Source organism: Lepidochelys kempii, chromosome 11 (genome assembly GCF_965140265.1).
Source record: "Lepidochelys kempii isolate rLepKem1 chromosome 11, rLepKem1.hap2, whole genome shotgun sequence".
Lineage (NCBI taxonomy): Eukaryota > Metazoa > Chordata > Testudines > Cheloniidae > Lepidochelys > Lepidochelys kempii.
Window position 1 is genome coordinate 30705481 of NC_133266.1, and position 19282 is coordinate 30724762.

Below are 19282 nucleotides of genomic sequence, written 5' to 3' on the forward strand. Positions count from 1 at the left end.
CATTATAAATGTTGGAAGTACCAGCAATGGCAAATCACAGACTTTACCAGGGGCTATTCTTGCTCTGTCTCAGCATCAGGAAACTATAGCATATGTTGGATGTTAGCCTGGGTGTACACAATGTGTCCTATTTATTCAAGGTTTCCTTTGAAGCCACAACTTACAAGTTTGTTTCTTAGGGGTACATGTCAGACTTCATTTAGCATTTGTTGGTATTCGGATACTCCTGAATAGCAAAAAGGCAACATTTTGGGGGAAGAATGTGGCTGCTATCTGAGCAGTGATCTGTCAGTTTCATTTATGTAGCTCAAGGAAAATTGGAAAAGAGGCACTATGAAGATGCTAAAGCGGAGAGCTCAAGATCATAGAGAGAATTATTTTAAAGCATTTTTAATGGAAGAATTAATCTCCATTTGAATTATATGTACATTATGTTGGGGGCTAGGAAAATAGGAAACATTTTAAAGCAGAGCTCCAACAGTCAAGATTATTACAATTTTAAACAGGCACAGAAAATGCTGGCTAATTCTAAGTGGCAGAGTTCTTTTTTAAGATGCATTATTTTATATCTCTAGGTGCTATAGAGTTTTTTGGGTATGTACATATTCTCCCTCCAAGATGAACTTTTAAGTGTATAAGGAAATGTATTTCTAGGTTCTTTAGTAAGTCATGAATTTAAAATGGAATAGTTGTGTTAATTACCGTTTCTTACTGGAATCTATTTATGTATCTTAAAGACAGAAAGTAGAACTGTAGAATCTTTTGCATGATCTCATACAGTATTTTCTTGATTTTTTTTTTTATTTTTTGACACGCAAAAAAAATCTGATTGTCTAATGAAATTCACATTTTCACTTTGCTTTGCAAAATCTCCAGTTCAGTTAGATTCCAGGAAAGGCTCTCCATTTCATAATTCAGCATTCTCCAGGATTTTGGTGCTTATTTTTTTCCAAAGTATGTTAACTAAAATTCTATATCTTTGAACAAAAAAGTTGTTCAAAGTAAAGTGGAAAGGAGGCTCTTCGGTTGAGGACTGAGCATTCCTGGTTTACTGTAAACCCCATGAGAAATTCTTCCCATTTAAAAAAAAAAAAAGAAAAGAAAATCAATGCAAAGGAATAGAGCGTTCATTAAGCTGTCAAAAACAGAATAAACGCTTTTTTTCTTTTTAAGCTCCTACAGCTCTTTTTCCTCGTATTAGAGTAAATGCTGAATTAGGAAATGTTACAGCTTTATAATTCATATTTATTTAATTAGTATTTTGAGAATATTGACATATGTAATAGAGGCATTGCCCAAATGTAGGCACAGACAGTTAAATCCTTATTCCAAATTTTTCTCTCCCTTGAAAATTAAAATGGTTTGACAATTTGTCACTAGAAAGCTTTTATAGATATGAAGTCTGTTGCTACACATCTTCATGTTAGTAGAGTTTTAACTTGAAAATGGAAGACTGTGAAAGTAGCTTCTAATGCTCAGCCCCACGAGAACTGCTAGCAAACCATTATGGGTGTTTAAAAGCAGCTAGGATATGCAGAAAATGTTTTGACTGATTTTATTTAAAAGAAAATCTTATGGGTTGTATATGAGGGACCTCAGAAAGAAAACCAGTTATCTGCTGTGAGGAGGATTGTAAAGGCATGATTGGCTGCCTCTTGTGGAATATATGGGAAATGAACTATAAGCATTGACTTGGCTGTTTCTGTAGTTTCAATCTCAATTTTCTCTTTCATTTAAGAGTTCTTAATACTCTGATTTGGTGTAAGTAGTAGTGGGGGAGACGGAGGAATCATAAGCCTTGGTATTATGAACAGTGCTTCTTATTTCTTAAATTAATGAAATCTGTAGGTTCTGTTTACTTGTAGTGGTTTTAGCACAAAGCCCTTTGAATCAGATGGTATTTTATCCATCAAAGAGTTTTTACTTTCAAAATGGATAAAAATAAATACCCTAAAATGACTTGTGTCTTTAACCCAGTTTTTCCTCTGTCAAAGGGTACAACTTTATAAGCATACCTACAGGAGTAATAGTTTGTTCACAACAAAAGAGACTGTGCATTCCATAGCTCTTCTTATGCTGGAGGCATCGTTCCCAAAAGCATGCAGCTGATAACTGCATCTCCTGCTGTACCTGTAACAATTTAATTGTATAAGTCAGCCCAGTCAAGCATCCCCAGCTCATGACTGGGAGACATGAAATTCATTGTCATTATTGTCCCTGTCATTTTGGATCATTATATCCTGCTGCAGAATTTTCCTCACTTCAGTGCTTTTTTACCTCCAGGAACCAGGGATTATGGCTGAGGTTGGGGTGGGGGCAGGACTGTGAACTACATTTACCTCAGGGGAGCCACAGATTAAATTGGCTTTGCTCTCTGACTTGCTGGATTCATCTGTTTGTATGCTGTGAGTTTAAGATTGGAAATGATGAATATTCTAGCAAATTCTATGCTTTCATTTTTAAAAAACATTCCTATAACCAAAGGATGATTTTTGTCTCTCTTAACAAGAAGTGAATGGGGATTAATTCTTCACATCTCATGTTACCTAAAAGATTATTCTCGAGCGAAATGACATTATTTGCACATTACGCCACAAACATCTTAGTATTCCCCAGCGTGTCATGGCTTTTAGAGGAAAGACTCCAGTGAAGCATGTAATTTTGTTGTAATTTATATGTGTATATTTTATGTGAACTTAATGGTAAGCCATTAGTTAATATGTACATTGTTCCATGCTGTAGATATGATAATATATATGGCTAGGGAAAATCTGTTATGCCTTTCCCCACCATACTGTTTTTTATATATGAAATTTTAAAGCTGTTTGGGTATTTACTTTTTAATAAATATGAATAAAATGAAGGCCAGTTTACCTACTTGATTACACTGCCAGCTGCCTTCTAGGTTGATAGTAAGCAGTGCAAACTAAAGTGCAGGAGTCTGTCTATACACTGCAGAGTGCAGGACTGGGGCCTAGAACATGCTATTTGCATCAATTAAAATGGATGGCACATTCCCATACATACATGGAACTAGTGTTAAGTATTCATTGTCTTTTCTTGTACCAAGTGGCTGTCTCCTTGGGCCTGCTCCTTTAAGGTGCTGAGCAGTGGATTTGCTGGCACATGGTACCGTACAGAATCAAGACAGTTAACGTTTACTCTAATTTCAAATAAAAGTAGAGTTCAGTGTCTGTCTATATATTCTCTGACCAACACCTCTCCCATTCTTTGTCTGATTCTTGTGCAATATCTTTATCGTGAAAGTGCAACTTACAAATGTAGAATTATTTTTTTTACATAACTGTTTTTTGAGTGCAATGTAAAATTTTAGAGCCTACAAGTCCACTCAGTCCTACTTCTTGTTCAGCCAATTGCCAAGACAAACAAGTTTGTTTACATTTATGGGAGATAATGCTGCCTGCTTTTCTCCTTATGGAGAAAATAATGTTTCCTGTCTTTCTCCTTATGTTTACATTTATGGGAGATAATGTTGCCTTTACTTATAATGTCACCTGAAATTGAGAACAGGTATTCACGGCACTGTTGTAGTCGTCATTGTAAGGTATTTACGTGCCAGAGATGCTAAACATTTGTATGCCCCTTCATGCTTCAACCACCATTCCAGAGGACATGCTTCCATGCTGAATTTAAATTGGTATTCTTCTATTGTTTAACAATGTGATTAAAACTGCGATTAATCATGACTATTTTTTAATTTTGACAATTAATTGCAATTTTAAAAATCGTTGGACAGCCCTGTTTTATTTGCTAAGATGTTCTTTCTTTATCAAGTGATGTGGATGCTGTAGACTTATACAGCGGATGTTTGATCCTACTCTGGTGATTATTTTTGTCAGTGACCGGCAGAACCTGTGAGTATTGGGCATTTTTAACCCTCATTGACTTCACTGACTGCCACTGAGAGTTGTGGGCACTCAGTGCTTTGCAGTTTGTATTTAAATGTATAAATAAGCAACTAGCTGGCCTGGCAGTTGGTGCTCTGTACAGGCAGCAAACAAATGTGCAACAGCTCCACTGAGGGATTTTTACTTTTCTATACTAGTGATAGGGGTACTATTTATTTATTTAGCAACTACTATTTGTCCCTAGTGAGTGATGTGGTCACTTCTGTCTCATGAAGAGTGACTTTACATCTGCTGTGTATCTCTGACATAGTATCTGTCTGTTTTTATACTGTTGGATCGTAACTCTAGCTCTGGTTAGTTTAGACAAGGGCACATAACAGGAAATCATTTCCTTTTATATCCTATGAAGTGAGCGATAGTTCATAAACTATTGGCTGGTCTCCAGTTGACTTAGGATTTGAAAAATAGCTACTGACCATGCACAGTTAGTTTGCCTCAAACTTGATGTAAAGTCAGGTACTGTCTATATCAGTCAGTCAACCCTTACACTGCATTGATACATCATAACCTGCATTGGCATCACATTTCTTTCTGGTTTCAGAGTAGCAGCCCTGTTAATCTGTATTCGTAAAAAGAAAAGGAGTACTTGTGGCACCTTAGAGACTAACCAATTTTTTAGAGCATAAGTTTTTGTGAACTACAGAGTACCCAGAAGTTACCTACTACCAGACAGGCCCAACAAAGAAAATAACAGAACGCCACTAACCATCACCTTCAGCCCCCAACTAAAACCTCTTCAACGCATCATCAAGGATCTACAACCTATCCTGAAGGACGACAGATGACTCTCACAGATCTTGGGAGACAGGCCAGTCCTTGCTTACAGACAGCCCCCCAACCTGAAGCAAATACTCACCAGCAACCACACACCACACAACAGAACCACTAACCCATAACCCTATCCTTGCAACAAAGCCCGTTGCCAACTGTGTCCACATATCTATTCAGGGGACACCATCATAGGGCCTAATCACATCAGCCACACTATCAGAGACTCGTTCACCTGCACATCTACCAATGTGATATATGCCATCATGTGCCAGCAATGCCCCTCTGCCACATACATTGGCCAAACCGGACAGTCTCTACGTAAAAGAATAAATGGACACAAATCAGATGCCAAGAATGATAATATTCAAAAACCAGTCGGAGAACACTTCAGTCTCTCTGGTCACTTGATTACAGACCTAAAAGTGGCAATTCTTCAACAAAAAAACTTCAAAAACAGACTCCAACGAGAGACTGCTGAATTAGAATGAATTTGCAAACTGGATACAATTAACTTGGGCTTGAATAAAGACTGGGAGTGGATGTGTCATTACACAAAGTACAACTATTTCCCCTTGTTTATTTCCCCTCCTACTGTTCTTGTCAACTGCTGGAAATGGCCCACCTTGATTATCACTACAAAAGGTTTTCCCCCCACCCCCGCTCTCCTGCTGATAATAGCTCACCTTTCCTGATCACTCTTGTTACAGTCAGTATGGTAACACCCATTGTTCTATGTTCTCTGTGTATGTAAAATCTCCCCACTATATTTCCCACTGAATGCATCTGATGAAGTGAGCTGTAGCTCACGAAAGCTTATGCTCTAATAAATGTGTTAGTCTCTAAGGTGCCACAAGTCCTCCTTTTCTTTTTACATTTCTTTCTGACACTGCAGCATGGCCACAACACATCTGCAGTGACATTTTTTCATTGTGACATTTTAGCATGGTTTCCACAAACTGGCACTGACAATGTTTAGTTTCATTTTAACGCTGTGCTTTTACTTACACTGACACTGTAGTAAGATTGTTGTGACAAGCTGAAGGCGGATACAAAAGAAGTGAGAAACAACATAATTATAAACCAACAACAAAAAGTAATACTAATTCCTTCCTCTCAACCTCTTTTCTTCATTGTGTGGATAAATTCCTTGCAGTTTATGAAGTTCTTAGATGTTAGTGCTGGGAGATCTGTAAGTACCTCAATAGATAGAAATTCTGAATTAATGCTTCCCTTTTATTTATTTATCTCCCTTTTGCCTGGCTGTTGCGGCTTATGTATTGTACAACTGCTTTAGCTTCAGTATCTTTAATTGGTAGTAAAACTGGTTAGAGATGGAAAAATAGTTTTAGGATTTGTAAAAAATTTTTTTCAAAACTCTGTGGTCCTTCCTACTTTGCTGTTTATTCCATGTGTTTATTACTTTGCGTAAAAAATCACTGTGCATTGTTTCCTAATTTTTTACTATGACATTTTTAACCATGTGACCCATTTACATGGTTCCAGCCTCCCTAATTCCCTCAATCTTTCCTTATCTGAGAATAAACTCAGCCTTCCTAAACTCCTTAAGTTTTTTTCCTCATAACATACAGTGCAGATTTAAAATCTTAAATTATTGTAGGTGGCTTTTGCTATGCTCTCTCCAGAGCAATATTTACTAGGGGTGGTGATGAATCTAGTATTTATTTATGAGTGGATAGTAGTTCCCTAGCTATCAGTTAGCAAAACCAAAATTCGGAAACTGATAGGCACTGTGAGTAATGGAATTGAAATGCCTCTGTGGAGGTTGCTGAGTAGCGGGAGGAAGAGATCAAGCTCTTGGGGTTTAGGGTTGAGCTAAAGAGAAGAAGCAGGGCCATATTTAAATTTGCAGACATCATCTAGCTACAATCATTACTAATAACTTGAGATTTTTATCAAACTTCAGAATCTGTTACAAAGATGAATTTGTCAGAATAGCTAGATCTGTGAACAGACAAAGTTCAAAACCGAGAAATTATCCCTTTCCTAACACTTTCTACGGAATGGTGATTAGAACTGTTTATCTCTTTACCTGAATTCTTTGAGGTCTAAAGGATTCTTTCTTCTATTGCAAAAGCATACGCTTAGATGCATATTATATTCCTCTGCTATGGGATGTGCATCCCACACCAGCCCTGATAGGGTTAACGCAATTAGGTCACTTGGCATCACCTGCTAGATGGAGGGCTGGGGTTAACTAGGGTGAAGCCCAGCTGGGGAGAGGCTGGGACAGCACTGTAAAGCCAGGAAGCTGAGAGTGAAAAAGCTTCAGGGGAAGGAGTCTGCAGTCCCTCCCTGAAAGGAGGGAGAGAGTCAAGAACACAGAGGAAGTCCAGGGGGAGAGTAAATCCTGGGATCTTGCCCTGAAGTAAGGAGTCTGGGAGGAGCCTAGGAGGTGTGAACTAGCCATAAGGAATAAAGTTGTAAATGCATTCACAGTGACCTCATGGGTCAAGGAATTCCATAGGTTGACCCAATTTTTTTTGTTTAAAGATGGATGACAATGACCACAATTGCATATGTAAATCATGTAATTGTGCATGCAGGTGACCGACCATATGTCATTTGTATGCTCAGTTCTCCAGAGTCTGTATGCAATTCTGCTAAGTGTTCATGTAAATTAGACACGCAGTTACACATGCATTTTGCATATGCAGCTGTGCTATGGAACTTTTATAAAAATCATTCAGAGAGAGGGAGAGCATTGTCGAGATATGGCCCTTCCTAGGCTCGGAGCGATGCAGGATTCTTGGATGCTCCAAGTGTCATAGCTGACAGGTAAATGGCTTGTAATGGACTATAGTTTCCTTGATCTAATGGTAAAGAATCAACAAGAAGACCTAAAAATTACCCTTTTCTGATTTCCATTCTTGCTTCTACCCACTCAGTTTGTTCAACTCCACACTGAGTTTAGTTGCCTCTTTGCTTGAATATCTGCCTCTTGCAGCTAGAACCAATCCTGATGGCAAAGCTAGCTAGTGAGTATGTTGGCAGAAGACTTCATGTGCATGATTACATAGGCAGCTTTTGGTGGGTGAATGGTGCTAGGTCTGCTCTTGAAGCTAGGGGCATGATTTCCAGCTCAAGTACATGTACTTGTGCTAGGAGCAGTTGTACCCGTGGGGTTCAGGTGAGTTTGTACTCAGCACTGTTAGCCCATGCTGCTGCTCTCTGCTGCCCGTGCTAGCCTAGCTACATTGGTTTTAGCTCCATATCTCGATGAGAGCTAATACGAGCGTGTCTGTGTGAGCTGGGAATCACGTCTGCAGTTCCAAGTGTAGACATACCCACAGTGTGGTGGTGAAGTATTTTCCAGTCTCGGGGGTGGGGTGAGGAGGACTCAACAATGTTTTTTGGCAAAGGTTTAATACTCTCTTGGGCCCAAATGGTAACCTTCTGCAGAATTGCTCAGATATTGGGATTGGTGGGAGGTTGACTGTACCAAGTTTCCCACAGATGTTTGCATAATGTGGGAGCAGATAGGAAGGATGAGACATTGAACACAATTCCGTAGCTCCTTTGGAAAAGGGAATCCCTAGTCCTATGAAGTGTTGGCCACTGTATGCTGCTTTCCTGCCTCACTTTCGTAGCATTTCGTAGCTCTATAAAATCTTGGAGTCAAAGGCACAAATCCTTAATGAGTGTTGCTTGAAGTAGCATTAAATTAGCTATGGATAGTCTCCAGCTCTAGGGGGAGGAATGTATGAGGAGGGGCTGCTTTCCCATGCAGACTCTAGCTCAGGGATTCTCACAACAAAACTTTTGGTGGCCTCAGAGTGCAGCCACCAATTCTCACTGACACTTTTTCCTAAAATACTTCATTAACTTTAGGAAAAACAGTTGAATATGCACAGAGACACAGCCAAATCATTGTAATTTATATTTGTAGGGTTTTTTGGCAGACTCAATAATTAAAAATAATGCTGCCTCCCCCTTCTGGAGTGATATCTGTATATTTGTTAATATCACAGCACACTTAGTAGCTACCTGGGAGGCTAGGAAAGGTGATACTAACAAACATACAAGTATCACTTTTCACAGATAGCTAGTAAGTCTGCTGCGAAAAGTGATACTTGTGTGTTTGTTAATATCACTTTTCTCAGCAAACCCTAGGACCGATTAAGCCCTGCATGGGAGAGCTGAAGAGGGAGGCAGCAGGGGCCAGAGGTAATGGTGGGTTGGATGTGGGGCTGTGGGAGGCAGCGGGGCCCTGGGGCAATGAGGGGGATGGATGCGAGGTCAGGAAGGCAGCAGGATCTGTGTGTGTGTGTGGGGGGGGGGGGGGCGTGGGAGGCAGAGGGGGCCAGGAGCAACGGCGATGGGTCTCACTGTTGCATGGCCAGAGCCTGGAGCTGGATGCTGGAGCCTGGGGCTGTGTGGCTGGAGCCAAGAGTCAGTGCCTGGGGCTGTGACTGAAGCCAGCACTCGCTGCTGAGTGGCCAGGGCCAGGGGTCAGCACCTGGGGCAAGCTCCTGCCACCGTGGGAACAGAGCTGTGGGTTGGTGCCTGCTGCCGTGAATTGGGGCAGAGGATCAGCGCCAGGCGCTGGGGCTGCGTGGCTGGAGCCTAAGGCCAGCACCCACCACCCCTAGCTGGAACTGGGGGCCAGAGGCCGACTGGAGCTCCGGAGCAGGGGGTCAGCAGTTGGAGCTTGCTGCCGTTCAGCTGAGGCTGGGGGTTGTCAGTGCCTGGGGCCAGTGCCTGCCACTGTGCAGCCAGAGCTCAGGACCTGCTGCCACACAGCTGGAGGCCGTGGCCACGTGGCTGTAGCCGGGGGGTGGGGTTAGTACCTATTGCCCCATGGTTGGAGCCTGGTGCCGCATGACCATTTTAAAATACCATTTTAAAAAAGAAACTTAACCCACTATTAGCTGAACAGGGTTTCTTTCAATGGTCTGAAATGGATCAGAACAAAAGCAGCAGATATCAGACCAAATGACTGACTTTGACAGCACTAGTGTATTCTGTGCTGAGAGCGCTATTCCTGGCAATCTTAACTCCTCTAGTGTTCAGACAAAAACCAGCCACAAACAGAAATTTCTACACCCTAATGGTGGAAGCTTAGGACAGATGAAAATGAAACTACATGTATGTTGTGGATACTTCATGGGAGAATTTTTTTTACTGGGAATGGCACATACTCAAAGATCAACAGAGTCATGGAGAATATAACAGTTCATGCTAAGGGAATGAAAACTGCATTTGTCCAAACTACAGAAAGGCCATTATCGATCCAAGTGGCGTTGTTAATTTTAAAGTAACTTGTTTATTGATGGCTACAAAATAACTTCCCAGGCACCCCAATATGAGTGTTTAGGGTAGGGATTTTCAAAATCAGTGTTAGCTTTATTGCTTTCACTGGAGCAAAGATAGACTAATGCTGAGTGTTTTGAAAGTCTAACCCATAGTGTGTGACCAAAAATGCCATACCATTGAGATGCAGTGCAGTTGTAGCCATGTCGGTCTCAGGGTATTTGAGAGACAAGGTGGGATACCATTGATCAAGAACTCTGTGATAAGCAGGCCATATACTCCACTGAAACTGTACCTAATAGGATGCTGGACTTTTTGGTGAGAGCAATTAGAAGCCAAATTGATTAAAAGATGTTGGCTTTTCCTGGTATCATCCTTCTGGGTGAAAGCATAGAGAGAAGATTGGAAAGAAAACTTAGAATGTTTGGCAGATTGACCCACAGATGGTTGTCCCAAGTACTTCTTATGTAGCTGTCATTCAAATCTCTTCTGAGGCAGGTGAGATTTTTGCTGAAGTTTGACACCCAAAACAATGAATACTTCCAAAATAGGGCCGTAGGAAGCAACAGGGCTAATGAAGTCATAACTAGTACAGGGCACGGAGCTAGTGGACATCTATTAAGGGCAAATGCAATAGTAATAAATTCCCACTTCGCTGCCCATAGGTTAACTGTTGTGAGTTCTTAGGCAGCTGACTCAGTTCCTTATTTGAATGAACACACTAAATTACGGTGACGGGTCTAATCTATTATTTTTAAATCATCTCCAAAATGTTGTGATATACTGAAAGATATTCAGCATTTAATATGGGTTATCCCTGAAAGCAAAGGAAGTTGATGATGTTACGATTTTCCTTAACTTTGTACAGTACAACTCAAACTGTATTTAAAACTCCAGGCTTGTGCTTTCTTTAACACAGAGACTTATGTCAAAACCAATGGCTTTGCACAAACACTGTCCCAAGTAAATAATCTAGGAATAACCATGTGTTTATGAATGTCTTGCCATTTGTCACAGAACTGTACTTGTATTTCTCAGGCATCCTCTTGATATGGCAATTGTATAGGTGTCAAAAAGCACTGCATGTCATCTCTAGAGCAAATTAAACATGGAAGCGATTATCTTGAGGTTGGAAGAGCTGTCAAACTTAGATGGGGAGGTCAGTATTTAGCTGAAGATTGATGGAAGCAAAGACAGCTGATTTTTCAAAGATGCAAAGAAAGAGAACTTCTAATCCACTGAGATTCAATTATATCATTAATAAAGTTTGTGTGTTAAAATGTACAACAAAGCAGTTTTGTGCAACTTAAACGGGTCCTTATACTGGACTATCATTTGACATTACAGTAACGAAGATCATAAAACTGTGAAAACAGATAATGTTCTGTCTGAAATAATATAATTACCCATCCTTGGCCTTAAGCAGAAAAACCCAAGAACAAGCCCTATATGGCAGCTCCTCTTTATTTCACAAAATGTACTTTGCCCCAGTGAATGATGCATGCTATAGTGAGCACAGAACTGTTACTGTGCTCTGTATAGCATAGGTCTGTACAGAAAACAAAACACATGAAGCTCTTTCTTCTGGAAATCAAGAAAAGGATCAGTGCTTCTGAAGCATGGGATTTTAATATAATTGCAGTGTAATTTCAGTAAATTCAGTAAAGCTGATATTTTTGACCATTCAGCCCATATGAGTATAAATATTCTACTGGACTCCATCACTGTCTCTCAGAATTACTTAATCTAAGTGTTCTCCCCAGATGATAGAATTTGAAAAATCACTAAGTATATGAAAACTCGGTTTACTCAAATGTTTCAAATCTGGACATTTCAAGATCTGGTCCAAAAAGCAGAGCTCACCGTTGATTGCTAAATTATTCAGCTAGTAAATAGCTTAATGGAGAACTTTGAACAGATAAAAAGAACATCACAGGAACAAAAGGCTTGTATTAATGAAAGGGATAGGGGAAAAAAGAGAGACTGCTTTGAATCATTGATGCTGGTCACATACCAAGCCTGTATTTTAATTGTATGTTTTATTTTTAATAATAAAAAATTATTCACTCCAGTATAATACAGCAGGTTCACCCAGATCAGAAGCGCAAGGCTTAATAAAGAAAATCAGTACAATGCAGTTAAAAAAAAAAAAAAAAAAAAGGCAAAATTGCTTTGTCCTCCCAATAAATTTGGTCCTAAATGTGTTGATTTGTCCACAAATCTTTACATTACAAAGTGTGCCAGATAATAGCGCTTTAAATCTCATATGAAACTTAATATTTTCTTTTAGTAAATATATTTAGCTGTTGGAAACTTTCTTCCTGCCTGCGCTGTGCACCCTAGAGCATTCAATTCAATAATCCTGCCTGTTTCTAGAAGGAAAAAAAAAATGGGGACAAATGTGGCATGGTGTGACATATGCTAGAGATGGCTGTAAGCTCTTTGGGGCAGAAGCCATGTCTTTCTTTTTAGTGCTCAGTGTTTATCTGTAGAGCTGTAGAAATAAGATGCTTATAGAGAAACATGAACTGTATAAAATTTGCCTTACATGGTTTTATTTTCAAAACTCAAACCAGGTGCCCAGTTTACTCAAAAGGCTCATGAATATTGATTGCCTGCCTGCCTGCCTACCTGTCTGTCTAGGCGTTGCTACAGCTCTTTTCCCTATAGTATCTAAACACTGACTGCAAACCATCCAGAAAGAGGTTTTGCTTTGAAATCATGCCAAATTCAGTGAAATATGATTTCAATATGAAATATGGCAGTTTTGAGTACGTTTTGTGGTGAGATTCTGAATTTGTTTGAACCCAGAATGCTAAGTTAGATTTGGAGAAGGATTGAAATTACATCGAAAAGAATACAAGAAACTCAAGGCCCCTGCCAAAGTGACACTACCAAGTGATAGAGCTTCAATTAATGTACTAGCCCTCTGGATTCCTGGTGCAAATTTGTCCCTGACGTAGCCCTGTTAGTCAGTGGAGTCATACCAGTGTCTTATCTGGCCCCCAGTATACAAACTTTGATGTGGGTCAGAGAAGTTTAGCCTTACGTGCACCCTGCCTAGTTCAAGCCATTGCTATTAGAATTCCCTTTTGAACAGTATATTTCCTACCCCAGTTGAAAAAAGTGTCTTGTGTTAATGGTGAGATCTTAACTGGGATGTTCAGTTTTAGGGTTTTTTCCTGAATATTATTTATGCCCAGCAATGGAGCAAGAATCAGGTATTGTAGATCGGGGTAATGCATATTCAATACATTGTGGATACAGTGTGTATTTATAGATACACAGCTCAGTGCAGCAGCTACATATTTCCAGCCCTGTTGAAATCCTTGTAAACACATTCTGTATCCATTAAAGTAGTTTTTGTCAGAAAAAGATAACCGAGAATGAAAGTTACTTTAGCAAACCCCTTGCTTATGGGGTGAGAAACTCAGACTTAGTGTAGCCTTCAGGTTATTGTATATAGTGGGCCAGATCCTGGGACTTGCTGAGTACCTGCCCAACTCTTGCACCTGTACCACCTATCAAGGTCAGTGGGACTTGTAGGTTCTGAGAAGATGCTTAGCATCATTTAGGCTTTGGCATAGTTTATATAGTATACAGTTAAGGTGCTTTGTTGCTTGAATGTTTTTTGTTCAGTTTTAGAAACTACATCTGCTTCTGCAGTATTCCTCCCACTGAGTGGAGTCATTGTACTTAGGTAATCAAAAAGGACTGAAATGCAGTGGAAAAAGTTGACTTTCAAGATATAAAAAACAAATCCTGATGAAATAAACTTAAAATTAGTCATAGCCTTAAATTGTGCTTTTTTGTAATTGACAAGTCCACTCCTGAGATCATCCAGGGAAAAGCAGTTCATCCCAAGCACTAGCTTCTATTGCCATATTATTGATGGGAAGTCACATCAGTGACTGGTGGAAGGGTCTTTCCCAGCGAAGAACAAGAAAGTGACTAAAGAGAATTTGAAGATCTAGCTCCTCAGCTTTCCTCTAATCAAATAATTGGAAATCATACTGATCAGGGTACAGCAGTGGTGCTACAAGACTTTAAAAATGAACAGCCCTCCTTTGATCATCACTCAAGTCTGGTCAGGAGAGTTGGCTTCAGACCTGGTGCCTTCCCTGCAAGTCTATAGTATATATCACAGTATAAAGCAGGGCAGATTCTATTTGCATGCATGCTCTGCACCATGATAGGCCCTGCAGCTTTTATCTGCTGTGCTGGGTTTATTCTGTTGGCTTCTGTTACAAGCAGACCTTTCTGCTGAATAAGTGCTTCCTGTGGAGCCAGGATTTACAACCTTCTAGGTCTCAGGCAGTCTAGAAGGCCCTTCATATTTTCTGTTTGGAGAGACTTGAATGAATCAAGACTGATTTGTGACCTCCAAAACAAAACACCAGAGTAAAGTGGGATGTCTCCAGAGGAGTTGAAAGCCTTTGCCATGCAATCACCTTTTAAATAACTTTCCTCCTGCTACCTTCCTGGCATGGGGTTGGAACAATTGCTGCAAGGCAGGAGACAGTTAATCCCACAGAGACTGTTTACGGCTCAGAAACTCAGTCTGAGTTACGGAGCATTCCCTCAATCCCATGGATGTCACCAGGGTGGAAGTTGCATTAGTCTCCAGTGGACTAGCTCACATATCCCCCGGCATTGTGGCGTGGTTTAATTATTCCTTCCCCATCTCTGATAGATAGATGTCTAGCTTTGAGTATCTTCAGTGATAGAGAACCCATAACATCTCCTGATATCTGGTTCAATTGTTTAGCTGGTCTTAAGCCCGCTACTCTTTGGGCATTATTTTGGTTTCTTTGACTAAGTTACTGTTCTTTTTTTAAAAAAATATCTTTGTCATTTTACCCTTTTACTGTTCACACACTTGGCATAACATTTTTTTAAAAAAATATTTGAGGACTGATTGCGCTGCATCGTTTCAGCTGTGTTAGACTGAGAAGTTTGGGGGAGGGAAAGCAGAGGCCTCAAAGCCATTGATCCTATTTTTATAACTTTGCCCTTTTAGCTTGGAACAGATGACTTGCAAGGTGGCTCAGAATTGCACAGACAGAATCAGAAGGACCGAACTTTACATAAACCATTTATACTAAATGTTTGGTGTGCTGGCAACATAAATCAACAACAATATCCATTACAAATTCATCCCTTTATCAGTATTATCTTGAGGGAACTGATCCCAACATGCGGGAATGAACCATACCTCTATAAGTCTAGCCCTTTGTAAATTAATTATTCAGGGCACACAGAGCCTGCCCCTGCAATGTAGAGTAATTCTTCCCAGCAAACATCCAGGATTTTAACTTCAGTGGCAATAATAAATAGAAAAAAGTCTCAGGTGATGCCACTATTTTAAAGTAATTAATCATCTTTCCCTCCGTGCCCCCTCACTCCCCTTTTTGGTTCTTTTTAACACGGGGTTTTCAGTAATAAATCTTTAATGATATATGTTAAAAGCCATTCATTAATTTAATCTTGGTCTGCCTGCTTCTTTTTTTTATGCTTTTTACGCTGAACATTATTAATTTTGAACTGGAAAAGTACCTAAAATAAATGTCTGTTTATAGAAAACTGATGGCTTCGTGCAGGGATCTCTGAAAGATCATTTCTTGGTTTTTGAATGTCATGTAGTGCATGTGCTAATAGAAATGGTTAATTAATACCAGTGGGGCTGTCAAGAGTAAACATTCTGGAGATGCTGTATTGCTGCAGTACCAGAATCAGAAGATGCCTTACAAAAAATGACTTGTCTGTACTTAAATTTGAGATGACTGAATGCTAATTTTGTTTCATATCACGTCTCGCATAGAAATCATTACTTGGACAATCTTAGATGTTATAAATGCCCATGTGCTAAGCAAAGTTGCATTTTCTGCTGTTAAAATAGCAGGTTAATGCTCTGACCTAGAAGAGACAATGTATCTTTAAATAATTCTTGTTAGACCTGACCAGCCATCATGTATATTCAATGTGACAGGGACAGATGTGACAGATCGGTTCTGACACACTTCCATACCACAAGTCAGTGGCTTGAGGTGACTCATGTCCTTCCTCTCATTCTGTCCCCTGCTGCAGGACAACACAACGATGCACGAATGAACCTTGCCATCGCCCTCACTGCTGCCAGGTACGGTGCTGCCACAGCCAATTACACTGAAGTGGTGCATTTGCTGAAGAAGACAGATCCAAAGAGCGGGAAGGAGTGTGTCTGTGGCGCACGATGCAAGGATGTTCTTACAGGTATGAGGATTGCAATCTAATTCTAGGAGATATTTCTAGAGTCTTGCCTAACTTTACCTAATAACTTTTATTGGTTATGGGTCTCTAATTTAAGCCATATTTCAACGTAGAGAGAGAAATCTTCAGATATTTGCATTCTGCAGCACATCATTCACTGGATAAAATCTACTGGGGAAATTATTCAGTTTTATCAGTTTTTGATTAATAGAGTAAAACACAACTATTTAGGAAAACAGAATGTGTTCATTAAAGAAACACAGAATTAATAGAATTAAAAAAAAGGATGGGAACATCTTAGATTTGGAAATAACAATTAACTGACAAAGATGGGGTATTTCCAAAGTGCAGTGTCATGTTATTAATGTCAATCATCTTTAACTTCTGTCAGGTTTCTGTCCAAATCCTTATGCTTTGGCAGCGTAGAGTAGGCTTTTACATTCAAAGCCTGTCAAGCAAAGCTGACATTGTAAAATGCGGTGTGCCACACAGCAATAATACCTTTTGCTAAATTCAAGGTTTGAGACACAAATGGCACCAGTTTTTCAATGATCTGTTCATCAATACAATTCTTAACAAAATAAAGGTGGGGAAAAAAGTCCAGCACACTCAATTGTATTTGTAAAGGCTCTTTTGATGGGTATCATTCCTTGTTTCATATTTGACATTAATTTAAAAAAAAGAAATATTTAACTCTTTAATCCAGCTGTTCGGGTCCTCTAGAGTGACACAATATACTTTACAATAGGTTAAGTTCATAGATAAATTAATAATCCAGTGTGTCAGTGAGCAGGGAAACAAGTGGGGTATCTGATTGATGCTGTGTTCTTTCACAGGGCAGGAATTTGATGTCAAAGCCAAATGTGTTATCAATGCTACAGGACCTTTCACAGACTCTGTGCGCAAAATGGATGATCAGGAAGTATCAAACATCTGTCAGCCAAGTGCAGGCGTGCATATTGTGATGCCTGGTTATTACAGGTAACGATATTCAAAGCTTAGCCCATTTGTAACCATCTCTACTTGTGTCTATAATGAGTAAGGTGGTAGAGGATACATTTGCAGCTTTTATGGTACTGCTTGAATGCACAGGATTCTGGCACTGTGCCTATTAGGAAAACAATTTTATCCTACTCAAAACAACCAAATAGTATACTACTTAATCAAGACTTACTAAGGCAAATTCCCACTGAAACTGAAGTATTGACTGCAGATTTGGGGGGTGTGGTTTGTTTGGTTTTTTTTTTAAGTGGATTCTAGAGCTGACTTCACTGTGATTTTAGGGGCAAGTGATATATAAAACCTCTTATGGTCATAAGGTTTGATGATGTTAGTGTGCATCCTTCATATAGAAAATTCCACTCTTGAGTTTGTGTAGCATTAAAGACTCTGCAGTGGCTGGAACTGCCAATAAATTGCCCTTCTCAGAGTATAGTTTTAACATGACTGGTTTCAGTTTATACAAATACAGTGTGCATTTAAAACCATAAATTAACGAGCACACCAGTAGGGCAGGAACCTCGGGGTTCCTGGTCTGTTGCTTGAGAGGGCAAAGTAGCAATATGACAAAGTTTTATTTGGGAAGTATTGGGGAATTGATTGGAGGGAATGGGGACAGCAAGGTAGTCCCTCTTGGGAAGGAATCATAAGGAGTCCAGTGTGGGAATCTGAGGTGGGAAGGAATCTTTAGTGGATGTGAGCTATATCTAGGATCCAATGCTCTGCTGCTGTAAAAATGGAATCAGCTCCCCTGAAGTCAGAGGAGAGGTTCCCATTTACACCAGCAGATAATTTGCCCTTACTCCTAATTCACGTGTGGATTTTGCTGCTGCTGTTTTGGGGTCACCAGTCCTGTAAAATTGAGCTATTTTTATCTACATTGAGAATTCTCTCTCCCACTTCTGGAACTGCTGCCTCAGTCCAGTGAATCCTGGAACCATCTAGAAAACAGTGACTCTTGGAACTGAGATATAAGCATTTGGTACCAAGGAATGTACTTCCAATCACTCCTAGTTCCTTTCCTACCATGGCACTTAGCAAGGCTCAGTACTACTGCTCATTTGAATTACTTAGCAGTATGAGACTTATAAAATGAGGCTCATATTTCCCACGCATCTGAAGTCATGCACATTATAGAAATCCACCTATTCATTAATCAGATAACAGGGCCAGGATGAGTTTGATATTGTGCATTTCTGTATTGCCTTCCATCTGAGCACTGTAAACCACTTGAGTTTGATTTGGTGAAGTTGACACACACACATTCAATGACAGATTCAGCATTAGAGCCCAGATCTCCTCACTCCAAGTTGTGTGCAGTAACTACAAGGTCCTCTTTCTTTTCTCTGTGTAAGTGCAAAAGTGTTTGTAGAGGATGCTTTCTAATGTCATATGAGGAGCATGTGTATGAAGTCAGCTGCCTTTCTTGCTCTTTGAGAAGAGGGCCTGGGAGCAGAAGTTTTTAAAAAAAATAATTTTTAATGTTAAGTTTTGTGTTCGGGAGGATACAGTCTGTTTATTACATAATAAACAGAGTGGCTTGAATCTGTGAAATTTAGAGAGTTCCTTTGTTCAACTTTGTTCCTCAGCATATGTCAGTGTGGGCATTTCTTTCCTTGTAAAATAGTGTCTACCCACACATAACCCCTCCACAATACCACTGATTAGTTAAAACTACACTGATTTCACTTTAAGAAGGCCAAGGAACAGTCTCCATAAGAGAAAAATATTAAGAACATTTAATCTTAATTGTACACATAAATTAGCAGCAATTCTCTACTCTGAGTGCCAATTGAATGCTGCTTAATGAAAAAGATGTCATTTCATTGCAACCACTTTCCTCACTGGTAACCTCCTTTTATAAAAATTTTGGTGTAGTCTTGTAGTAATCAGGTAAAGGCCTTTTATGTTTAAATGTAGATAAGGTTTGATTAATTTAATGTTAACACAGTGCAGTTATTTCCTAGTGGATTATTACATTTTGATAATAATCTTCATTAATAGTCTCTGTATTCCTCCTCTCATTAATTCTATTCTTAGTACACATGTCCTTACACAAGTAA

At 39.6% G+C, this 19282-nt stretch overlaps 1 protein-coding gene across 5 annotated transcripts in view; it reads left to right on the plus strand.

The window, feature by feature from the left end:
* Positions 1 to 19282, plus strand: part of GPD2 (glycerol-3-phosphate dehydrogenase 2) — a 122117-nt gene that overhangs the window by 71924 nt on the left and 30911 nt on the right. For all 5 annotated transcript variants that reach the window (XR_012154259.1, XM_073305516.1, XM_073305520.1 and 2 more), the window contains exons 7-8: positions 16059 to 16223; positions 17057 to 17201. Coding sequence is in view for 4 of the 5 variants with exons in the window: in XM_073305516.1 (XP_073161617.1) it covers positions 16059 to 16223; positions 17057 to 17201 (310 nt within the window). In the remaining variant the exon portion in view is untranslated. The remainder of the gene's footprint in view (positions 1 to 16058; positions 16224 to 17056; positions 17202 to 19282) is intronic.